Source organism: Microtus oregoni, unplaced genomic scaffold (assembly GCF_018167655.1).
Source record: "Microtus oregoni isolate MIOR12 unplaced genomic scaffold, Mior012 000034F_ref0000314, whole genome shotgun sequence".
NCBI lineage: Eukaryota > Metazoa > Chordata > Mammalia > Rodentia > Cricetidae > Microtus > Microtus oregoni.
The window spans coordinates 12,111,972-12,123,670 of NW_024543093.1; the positions used below are offsets into that span (position 1 = coordinate 12,111,972).

General features: G+C 45.9%; 1 protein-coding gene across 1 annotated transcript in view; it reads right to left on the minus strand.

Annotated features, from left to right (window-relative positions):
• The window catches only part of Tpo (thyroid peroxidase), an 81,693-nt gene extending 70,237 nt beyond the window's left edge, over window positions 1-11,456 (minus strand). Inside the window, exons 1-3 of the mRNA XM_041630162.1 lie at window positions 11,389-11,456; window positions 9,370-9,470; window positions 3,426-3,510 (exon numbers count right to left, since the gene is read on the minus strand). Coding sequence (XP_041486096.1) covers window positions 3,426-3,510; window positions 9,370-9,470; window positions 11,389-11,456 — 254 coding nt within the window. The remainder of the gene's footprint in view (window positions 1-3,425; window positions 3,511-9,369; window positions 9,471-11,388) is intronic.
• Window positions 11,457-11,699: the final 243 nt, after the last annotated feature.

Consider the following 11,699-nt stretch of genomic DNA (forward strand, 5'->3'; position numbering starts at 1 on the left):
GGCCCCTAAAGACAGAGACATTTCCCTGAAGCTTATTTGAGCAAAAAACATTGCTAAGAGGGAAAATGGTATGTTTTAATGTTTGTATTTTGAATACCCTTCTGATGTTTGCCTTTGTAAACAGGCAAATATTTTGGGTGTTGTGTCTTTCTGTTTAGTGGTTGATGAACTTTCCCTTACTGCTCTAGCTGCTTTGAGGCAAAAAAAAAAAAAAAAAAAAAAAAAAAACCCTGCTCATCTAACAGCTGACTATCGCTATGCCAGAACTAACCATTGAATACACCATGGACATCTTACCAAAGACCCCAGCGGTCAGCCCCAGGTCTTTGGCCATCATGATCCTTAATGAACCATTTTTGCCTCCTTAGAGGAGCTCTCTGAGGTTCTAGCAGAAGAACTGGTGAGACTGGAGCTGGGCAAGACCACAGCGGGTCCAAAACAGAAGCCTTGATGGCTGTGATCGGTGCTAGGAGGCAGGATGGAGGGAGGGGTTAACATCCAGCTACCTGACTGCCGAGGAAGCAGCTGATCAGGTTGAGAGCAGCTAGGGCAGGAAGAATGAAGCAGAAGGAAAGATGATGAGGGAGTGGAGGGCAGAGACAAAGGAAGGACAGAAACATAAGAAGCCAGAGAAGAGAACGTGCAGACCATGGTTGATGGAGTATTCTCAGAGAGCTGTCCGTTCCTTAGAGTCAAGGCTCTTAGACCCTAGTTCCAAGAGCTATGATACTAGTCACTGCCAAGGGCTAAATTTCTAAAACCCCAGGCCTGGTAAGTCCTGTTACATTTGTATGGCTAAGGGCCCTTATACCGGAGACTGGCAGGGACTGGCACTGCAGGGTGCCACTTGCTGATGCCTCTTCATGCCTACTGCTGTTGCTCACTGCTGCCACACAGAGAAAGGAAAGCCACTGGAGAGGAGCATTGGAAGAGCTTCTCCTTGCTTGTCCAGGATTCCCATCTGGGCAGAGCAAAAGAATTTCCGGATGACTGGTTGGTGATGCCGGTACCCTGTCCTGTTCCGAGGTGGACAGCCACTGGAACAGTCTTCCCTGGTATCTTGACCCCTAGGCTGGGCATTCTAGTCCTCACAGCTTGCTGACAATAGTGGCCATTACCAAGGACCAGTGCCTATATATTCTCCTGGCTTGTCCCCTTAGCTATCACATGGTCCTTCAAAAGAACTGGTCCTCCCTGGCGGATGACCTCTCTCCCATAATCAGCCTGCTCTGTGCTCAGATCTTAGGGACTAGATGAAGTGTTTGTATCAATTGCCTAGTCAGCTGTCTATCTGCTGCGCCCCGGGGAGGGGCAGACGAGGCAGTTTCGCGTGTTAGCCCTCCAATCACAGTGCAGGTCTCCAGCCATTGTGCAGGGCTAACACGACATGGCAGAGGCTGGGATTGTGTTAAATGACGGGTGTGTGTCCTCATATTTGCAGGAGTATATTGATTTTACACTTGCATTGTGGGAACTCTGTATTTAGTTGGCTCAGGGTTCCTTATGTAAAACGCCGAGGAAAAGTCATGTGTCAGATGTATGTTCTCTTCAGTCCCCTGGGTGTTTGAGAAGTGGAGACCACTGCCCAGCACATCATCCTCATTAAAGCCATCTTGTGCCCTTTGCTTCTCAATCTGCTGCCAGACAGAACCTGGAACATTTCTGTGTCAGCAGACTAAGATGATGTCACAGGTCTGAGCATTGATAATGTAGCTGAGTCCAGCTTGGAGCCTGTGGGCATCTGTGAACCAGAACTCACTCTGAGCACTGAAAGGGAACCTATTTTTTGCCCCAGGAGTGGGCCTCGTGGGTAAGGATGCGATCCTGGCACTTTGTGCTGTCTAGAGCTTTCTGTTTCCTCAGACCCACTATCTCTCAGAAGAGAAAAAAAAGGAAAAGTAATCTTATCCACGTTCTGGGTGGGAGAGAAGATGGGAGGTAGGAAGGGTAAGGGGGAGAGGGAGAAGGGAATGGAAAAAGAGAGAGAGGGAGAGAGAGGACCATCTGGTGAATATACAGGTATAGATTTTGTTCTACAGATGTGCAAGTCTGAGCCAGGAAAGTTTATCTGCTTGGTCTGATGAGGACTCTTGGTCCAAGAGAATGGAGGGGTTGGTAGCTTTACTCCTACATTCAGAAAGGGCTGCTGAGCATGCCTGGTCCCCCATACAGGTATCCTTGGAGCTATTTCCTACAGCATATCTGACCTAGGAGGCTCAGCCAGGACCGGCAGCAGGCCCTACCCACCCTTACCAGCTTTTAGACCTGGCTCTACTCCCTGCTGCAGAAGCATAGGCTGCCAATCACAGCTGAAGCGGCCATACAGCCAATACAACCTCATGCTCCTTCTGTCCCAAACGGTGCAGTCATGGGGTCCCCCTATGCCATCAGCTGCAGTTCCCACACCAAGGTCGCCACCATGAAACCCTTTCAGGTTTATGAACTCTCTCCCACGTCTCCCGCCTCCAGTGGGAGCTATCCAGCTCTAAGATTCCCAGGGGCATGCTGTACTACTGAAAACCTCTCTGTCTTCCCTCATGATTCCTATCAGTTCATCTGCCAGTGTTCCCTCTCTTTTTCAACTTCAATCTTTTTTAACAGTCAAGTAACAATATGTCTGTAACCAATGTAAAATATTGAAACCATTTCCTACCTGGAATAATAGAAATTTGAAGTAAAATCAGAATATGTCAGGTAATAATCTGGCCTTAAGAGACATAACTTTCTACCAATTTTCAATAAAACTCTAAGCTTGTGAAGACAAAACCTAGCATGTTTTTTGATGCTTTCTGAATATCTAAAGAGGCACCATGATACCATTAGCACTGGTGTCTGCCACATATTTAAAAGCATGATGTCAGGGCCCGGAGAGACAGCTCAGAGTTCAGGGCACTGACTTCTTTTCTAGAGGGCCCACGGTAGATTCCTATCACCCACACTGTGGTTCACAATTGTCTGTAAATCCAGTTCCAGTAGACCTGATGCCCACATCTGGCCACTGCAGGCATAAGGCATGCACATGGAACAGAGATATGCATGTGAATAAACATGTACAAACATACGGTAAGATTATAAAATTTTGCTTAAAAAATTAAAAATGAGTATATGATGTCAGGAAAAAAATGACGGTCAGCTTTGGTTCTATGCCTGAGGTGGTACAATGGTGGCTAGCCACCAAGCCTGAGGCATACAGCACCCTTCTTCCTTATTATGCCTTAATGTTATTTCTGACCAGGAGTCAGACTTTGTCATCACGGCACCTTGATCTACAAGTAGACCAGGCTTTTGATCCGTGTTTCTCTGAGAGAAGCATTGGGGAGAGCATTGTTTAATCATTGCTGTCCCCAAAGTTGGAACCATGAATCCTCTCACCTGAGCTTCAGTGCGTCATTTGCAAGGGGGTAATCGGGAACATTGTCCCTTACCTTTTGATGGTGTTGTAGACTGCATTGTCCACCATGAGCTGGCTTGCTTCCACGACACTGATAACATGGGACTGCATCGTCTTCCCTAGGATATAAAACACGCATAGTGCAGCGACTCTCCCAGGTTTGATGTCCTCCCTCAAGTGCAGACAGACACAGCGATGGTGCCACGGTCTCTAGAGATGAATGGATTACTGAACTGTTCTTGGGCATTAACATTTACATCAAAATGAAACAAATTGTGAAAAGGTAAACTAAGTGAGCATTTCAGACACTATATCAGTGGGAGTACCTTGTAGCATCAGCACCTGGCAGCATCTGCTTTGACATCTGATGTAAGAGGCAGCAGTGTGATGGGAAGCTGTTGGAGAGTCTCAGATGCTTGTGATTCCAAGTCCCCCAGAGCACACCAGCCCTCAGGTGGGGCACAGTGTTTACTCACTTTCCTTCAAAAGCTAGCCGGCTATCCCCAGTTCTCATTTCCATTCCTGAAGTCAGCTATGGCACGGAATTTCCTAGCTGGGGAAAGCACTCATCCTCAAGACAGTGCCACACCTGTCTGCTTCTCACCGTGATGATCCTGGACTAACCCCCTAAAACCTGTCAGCAAGCCCCCAACTTAACGCTTTCTTTTTTATGAGCATTCCCTTGTTGATGGTGTCTCCTCACAGCAATAGAACGATAAGGCAGCATCTGACGGTTTGTCTGGGGTCAAGTGCAGTTGCAGAGGCTTGAAAATGAGTCTCTTCTCAGTTCATCAATGCCTTGTAAGGGAAGCTCTGTGCCCCAAACTGACTCCCCATCACTGAGAGGAGACAGTCACAGCAGAGACATCTCTCTTTTCCCTCCTTCCTGCTGTCAAGTCAGGTGCCTTTGAAAACACAGAACTGCTGGACTGCACCTCCCCTCCCAACACAAAGACCCCACTGCCCACAGAGTAATCCAGGCTCCTCTCTAAAAACTTCAAGACCCAACAATTGAAAGGGACAAGGTTTGATATTTCATAGCTCTGGGTATGGTAGCTTGATTTCCTCCTCACTTTAAAAAGTATCAGCCTCTGGTACCACAGAAATGGCATAGTGAATGAGAACATTTGCTTCCTAGCATTAGGACCTCAGTTCAGATTCCAATATCTGTGAAAAGCTTGGCATGCCTTCATGCACCTTTTACTGAAACACTGCCCAAAGCAGGCTTAGGAGGGTTGCTGAGGCTTGCTGGTTGCCAGTCCAGCTGCAGGTTCAGTGAGAGAACCTGTCTTTGGGTAGTAGAGAGTGATAGACTCCTGATGCCCTCTGCTGGTCTCTATACACATACACATGGGCACCAACCCCGTTACATACCTCTGTATATAGCCCCCCTCCAAAGTCATTACTTAAAATATACAACTCATTTTCTCTTCCTTAACAAAGTCATGACCCTCTGAGTGGATGCAGTAGAAGAAAATGATCACTTCCTCACTGTGTTTCCTGTGCACTGTAACCGGACTAGAACGCATGGCCTCTACCAGGTTAGAGGCTTGTCGTGTGTATGACCTAAGTGATTGAATAGAAGAATTAACTATGAAAAAAAAATTGGTGTGTGTGTGTGTGTTTGCTATTTTGGGGGAATAGTAGCTGCCAATGACAGAATTTCTTGTTATTTACCCCTATTAAGATGATATTTAAATAAAACTGGTTATGTATTGCTTATACTTAATTTGCTATACTATAAAATATTTTACCAAAATTTAAAGAAAGATTTATTATTTCAAATTTTGCTGCAGGAACACCTCTCATCTATGATCATCTAAAAATCTCCATGGAACTGGACGGATTTTGAATTAATTATGTTTTGGATGAACAGAGATGTCTCATTTATCTACAACAGAGGAGAGAATCTTCCCCTCTGCCCATCTTAGGTTAACTTTCTGGGGCCGCATAAATTAGACAAAGAAAGGATAAACAAGTGAAAAAATTGGCAGATGCAAGTCTTGGTCTGTGTACCGACATCCCGTGAGAGCTGCTAGAGCTAACTGACAAAGCCGAGCTGGAAAGCTGGCTAGATGGCATTCTCAGGGAAAGGAAGAAAAGAAAAAAGGAAAAAGAAAGGGAAGGAGGGAGGAGGGAGCAGGTGGTTAGGGAACAAGCTGTGAGGAGGAAGATAAGTGGAGAAGGCTGCTAAGGCAGCTGGCAGCTGGGTTTGTGATGTGTGTTCCTGGATGTCTGTGCCTGGCTGGAGACCTGGAGACACTTTGCAGATGGATTTTCTGGCCAGCAGGGGGAGACAGAGTGCTTCTCTACGACCCAAGTCATTTGTAGCATCTCAAGATCCACCCATCAGGTACCTGCACAACTACCTCCTACTTGTGGTTGAGGCTAGGCCAATGACCCTGAAAATTTCAATTCGGCTTCTTCTGTTTTTCTAGAAGAGAAATCCAAATTCTAGAGAATAACTTGACTCATTCCCTGTCTGGGAAATATCATTTGTCACCTGGTTTTCCATGTGTACCTCCTGAAAGTGCCATCTGCTCTGGGAGGCACACTGGCCTCTAGAATCCCACCATTTGCTTATTTATAACAGGGATGCAAGAAGCCATTATACAAGAAAGGTCCTGTGTGTCAAGACAAAGAAACAGGCTCCTTAGCTCCAAACATGTTCACTAACACAAAGCAAAACGGTATGAAACGAAACAGCAAAGAGAACTAACGTCTCCCTCTCTAAAGCCACAGATGCCCTCTCGGCTTCCAGGTGCTGTCTCTGGCTAACTCAGATCCCTTGGCTTTTGCTCAGAGCCACGTGTGGATCCTGTTTTGACGATCTCTGTTTTCAGACATCTGGAGAACTGGAACAGAGCTCAGCAGCTCCCCTTTTAAACAAACTCCCCACTGGGCTGGCTTCCCAATCTCAGGATTCGCAGGCAGCTTTTCCTGCTCGCGCTGTTCATTTGCATCCTATTTTCTTTTCACAGTTGCAGGGAGCTCTGAGTTCACCATAAAGATTATTACGCATGGATCTCAATTTGGCGCCAACACTGGAAGCCTGTCCCAGTCTGTGGAGAGCAATACACAGGTCTTCATGAAGCGTGTGCTACCTTGGTTGTCAAGACATGCTCTGAGGAGAGTGGCCGTGGATATACCTTAGGGGAAGATGAAACCTGTTTTCATTTTCAGAACTTTATTACTGAATTTCCAGGTGTTGAGGGTTTTTTCTCTGTGTTTTGAGCCATCTGGCTCTACACAGTGGTGTCTGTATTGTGGGTGTGTGTGCGTATGTACATGTGCATATGGGTATGTGCCGAAATCTCGGTGGAGACCTCCAATTGACGCACACTGTGCCCCTGTGCCTGCACTCTGTGCGCTGGCACCCAGTTCGCGAGCTTCGGGAAAGCAAGCTGGAGGTTAAAATACACAGACACACACAGACAGCGAGACAGCAGACAGCGACACGGGTCATCCTTGAATTCCCCAAGAATGCCCCCTTTATTGTGTTCAGGGGCAGATTATATAGAGATAGCCACGCCCCAGCCAAACCCACCAGAAACCACTCTCCTGCCATCAGGAATTCCTGAGGATCTCGTGCTCAGAGCAGCTGTAGGCACTCAGATCAGGGGATTACAAGAAATTCAGGATCTGGGGTCTCACTGCTCCCAACATGTGTGCATACGTGTATGTGCAAGTGTGTATGTGTGTGCATGTGTGTATCGCGCGTGTGTGTATGCGTGTGTATACGTGTGTGTACATGTATGTGTATGTATTTGTGTATGGGTGTGTGTATTTGTGTGTATGTGTGAATGGTATGTGTATGTGTGTGAATGGGTATGGATATGTGTGTGTGTATGTATGTGTGTGTATGTGTGAATGGGTATGGATATGTGTATGCGTGTGTGTGTGTATGCGTGTGTGTGTTTGTGTGCCCTATAGCTTTGCTTCCCAAAGTGCCACTGATGTCACCCAAATGCACAAACCCATCTCTGCGCTGTCATCTTCCACATGCATTTAATTCTGGCTGTGGTGAGATACAGCAAATGAAAGCTATGTTTCAGTTACGTTTTACCAGTGAATATTTATTGTTTCAAAGGCGCTGCTCTTTTCCTTCCAGCTGACTGAATAATGTTCAGACGTTAAAGGATGTGAGATCAACCACTGTGAAGCATGCACTCTTGCTTTGCTTTTCTGTTTGTCTGCTACAGGGTTTCACCATGAAGTCCAGGCTGGGTTCACTTAAACTTGCTATATATCCAATGCTAGCCTTGAATTCTTTTTTTCTTTCTTTTCTTTTTCTTTTTTTTTTTTTTTTTTGAGACAGGGTTTCTCAGTAGCCTTTGGTTCCTGTCCTGGAACTAGCTCTTATACCTATACCAGACCAAAGGCATAGCCAAAGTGATCCGTAACCTCGTGAGTCTCCCCTCATCGTCTTTAGTGCTGGCCTATTGACACTTGGCACCACTGCTGGCATATCTTCTAAATGAGAAATTTATAGGATAGATAATAAGCCAGCTTCAAAGCATCAGAAAGAATGGTAAAATGCACTTTAAAGTGCACGACGATGATAAAAGTTGCTTTGTACGTTATTATGTTATTTAAAATGTAGGCAAAAGAGTTAAATATATTAGATTCGTCGATTCGTAAATCATGCTTTTCATCCCAGCATTCTGGAGGCAGAAGCAGAGGCAGGCAGATCTCTGTATGTGTTCTACATAGTGAGTTTTGGGCTGATGGGGGCTACATACTGAGACCTTATCCTCAAGAAACAAGACAAACAATATGTGTGTGGAGTTATAGATAACCCCCCCCACACACACACATGCTGATTTCTGAAAATAAAATAATTTCCAAAATTTAAAGCCATGGCGCGCAGATGTTTTTATGGACAGCTCATGGGGGTGGCAGCTATTCCTGGCTTCCTCTTGCCCTCCACCTTCCCAGTCTTGCTTTAGTGCTCTAGCGCCTTGAAAACGGCGAAGCAGAAGGATGAAGTGGTCTACTCCCTGCCTGCACGCTGAAAACCCACTTTGTTCCAGAAGTTGGAAGGGTTGGTATGGAGGAGTAAGATTAAAAATGAGTATTTCTTTTGTTTTCCCTAGCTGCCGATGCCAACATACTTCCTCAGTTAAGGCTGACCAGGAATGCCTGTGGTGGGCAGTTGAAGACCCAGACTTGGGAGGGGAAAGGCTTGGCCACCAGAAGGAGAGCTTTGTGGTTCCCAGTGTAACCAGTGTGGAGACCCAGAAGGAAGGGAGGAGGGAGGCTTTTCTCAGGAGTTCCCTAGCCTGGGAAGGCAGCAGGGTGACTTCAGTACAGACATGATGTCCAGACATTCAGAAAGCAACAGGCAGAGCATGGCTCCTAACTGGAGGCAGGGTTGAGTGTGAATGAGGATGCTGAAGTCCAAGGGATGGGCAGTGTCTGAGAGACTGGGCACGGGGCGGGGGTTGGTGGTGGGTGGGAGTGAATCGTCAACATTCCGTCACCAGGAAACTTCCTCCAGGGTGACTGATGGATGTCCTTCCTCCCCCATGTCCTGCTCTTCCTCTCTTCCCTCCCTTCCCTCCTCACTTCCTTCCTTCTTTAGATCAAAGAGTCATTATGTTAATCATGGCATCTCAGTAGCTTTCTTATCGAAATTTCCCATACAACTGACTAATTTCAGAAACTGTACCAGAGACATTTAATGAACGATGATTTTATAACAAAGGAAACAAAATACTCAGAACTTTTCTTCCAGATATATGTATAGGTAAAATAGAAATGATTTATCCTGCAATCATGAAATCATGAAAAAAAAATCAGTTCTTTTAAAGAACGAATTACAGTTTCATCCCTCTAAACTGAAGACTTCCATTTTCTCCTTGACAAGCACAAAAGGATCTTAACCAGTTCTCAACAACTGGCGCAGCACGCTCCATTTGTTGAGTGTGAGAAACAACTTTGCAAGGCTAAAAGATCATATCTTATTTGTTGCTTACCCCACAAGACTTCTCTGCTTCTCAGGATGAAAGGGAAGAAAATTCCAGCTCCTATCACCGCCAGTGTGACTGCCGCAGCTCCAAGGGCTCTCGTTCTGCAGCTGAAGTGGCAAAGATGAAATCAGGCATTCAGCAGCATGCTGTGGGATCTACCATAAATACCCAGGCCTCTCCTCAGGTGCCCTCCCGAGTCCAAGGCTGCTACTCTTCAGGACGCTGAACGTCCTCAGAACTATAAGATGCATAGAGAGACTGGAGTGCTTTTTCATCAAATCTGGGCCTTGAGAATGGGAGATTTCTCTCTTCACACACGTCTATGTGGAGCAGATAACTAAGAGTAAGAATTTAGCCCTATAAAGACAAATAAACCCCCGGACCTGCTGCATTTCTTAAGGAGGGAGGATTATAATGAAGCCATTTCAGATGAAACGGAAGACCCCAAATGGGTCACATCCACTTTCTAAGCCTTTGTTTTCTTCGTCTTAGACAGTTTTTTTCTGAACCCCTAACTTTGTTAAGCAGGACACCCCAGGGGGACTACATCATAGTGCATAGGGGTCTACAAGTTACCCAGCATGGCTGAGCTGAAGTCATGGGATCAGGGCACTGCCAGGCTTTGCTGGGAAAAGCTGTTTGCCACACAGGCCTCCCATAGACAAGTTTACACCTTTCATGATAGATTCCCCTTAGGAAATGGGAAAATAAATAGTTTTACAACCTGACCATTTTTCCTTTCTCAGCTGAGGAAGCGGGATGTGCACAGTTGGGTGCGTTCTTTGCAGTCTTTAACTTCTGAGATGTGAATCTTGATTAGTTTTCTAGATTTGGCCACCCACCATATAAAGGGACTCTGCTCCGGCTTGGCTGCCCACTCAAGCCTCTGAGGGGAGTGGCTTCATCCTATGTTTGCTTAGCATTGTGTTTCTGCCAAGTTCTCCTGTGTCCTGGCTGGTCGGAAAGAAGGCGCCACGTCCTAGAGGACCCTCTGTCCACCTGACCTAGAAAGATCTTTGGAGAAAAAGAAACCTATTAAAAACCAACCCCTTGGACATTTGCGCTTTTCCGAGCTGATGCAACTGGACACCCCACCACCACCACCACACACACATACACACGCACAATTAAAGTAGGGGGCAGACTTTGGAAGAAGAGATTTAGTGGGGGGGTGATGAGATGAGAGAATAATGGGCCATTTTGATTAAAAACATGTATGTTTATAGTATGAATTACATATGAGAAATTGTAAAACAATAACTAGAATAAAAGAACCACATGAAAGAAAGTACGAATCACCCAACACCAGCTGCATTGCTGGTCCCCGCTAGCAATGTCAACTTGCATGTCTCTGAGATGCCAGGGTCCTTTGCTGTGTGATTTTCTTTTTTTACTCAATGCTTTTTGGCTTATTCCTAGTTATGGATGCCTAGCCTCCACTTGGCTTATTTCTAGCCAGCTTTTCTTATCTTATGTTATCCTGACTACCTTTTGCCTTTGGGCTTTTATCTTTCTCCATTTCCGTATACCTTTCTTTACTTCTTCCTCCATGGCTTGCTGTGTGTAGCTGGGTGGCTGACCCCCTGATGCCTTCCTCTCCTCCTTCTCCAGTTTGCTCCTTCCTCTGTCCTCTTCTTTATACTTCTCTGCCTGCCAGCCCTGCCCATCCTTGCTCCTGCCTTGCTATTGGCCATCCAGCTCTTTATTAGGACCATCAGATGCTTCAGAGAGGCCCAGCAAGCGTTAAACAAATGCAACGTAAACAAAAGTAACACACCTGAAAATAATGTTCCCCAACAGCCCTTCTCCCTGAAAAGTGAATAAAATACACCTGTGTTTGTAAGCGTGACTAAAGAGTCTCATCCAGAAAACATTTGAAGCCACCATCTCTGAAATGGGAAAGATTACTAAGCTCCTCCCTGCCAGAATAAACAAAGTCCAGTTATGTTCAGAGAAGCCGAGATGCAAGAAGACCAGCCTAGCTGCCTGGGAGAGCAGACCTGGGAGAGCAATTGAGTGAGGCACCTGGAAATGGCAGCCTCATTTGTGCTGCCGGTAGGCTGTGGAGTGTGATCCAGGTTACCGTCATCCATGCTGGAATGAGCTTTGGTGACGCAGCTTTCTGATTTTGAGTCGTTTCTGTTCCTCCAAGTAACTCCTCACCAATATCCCTGTATGTAACCCTAATAAAATCATTGGTTTATCAAGTTGGACTTCAGTGGTTTTCTATACTGTGGTCTGTTGTCAGTTGGCTATTTGGGGTGAGGAGACGTGTGTGTTGTGTCTCCCCAATGAAAGTCTTGTCACACACACAAACACATTTCAGTGTTACCCAG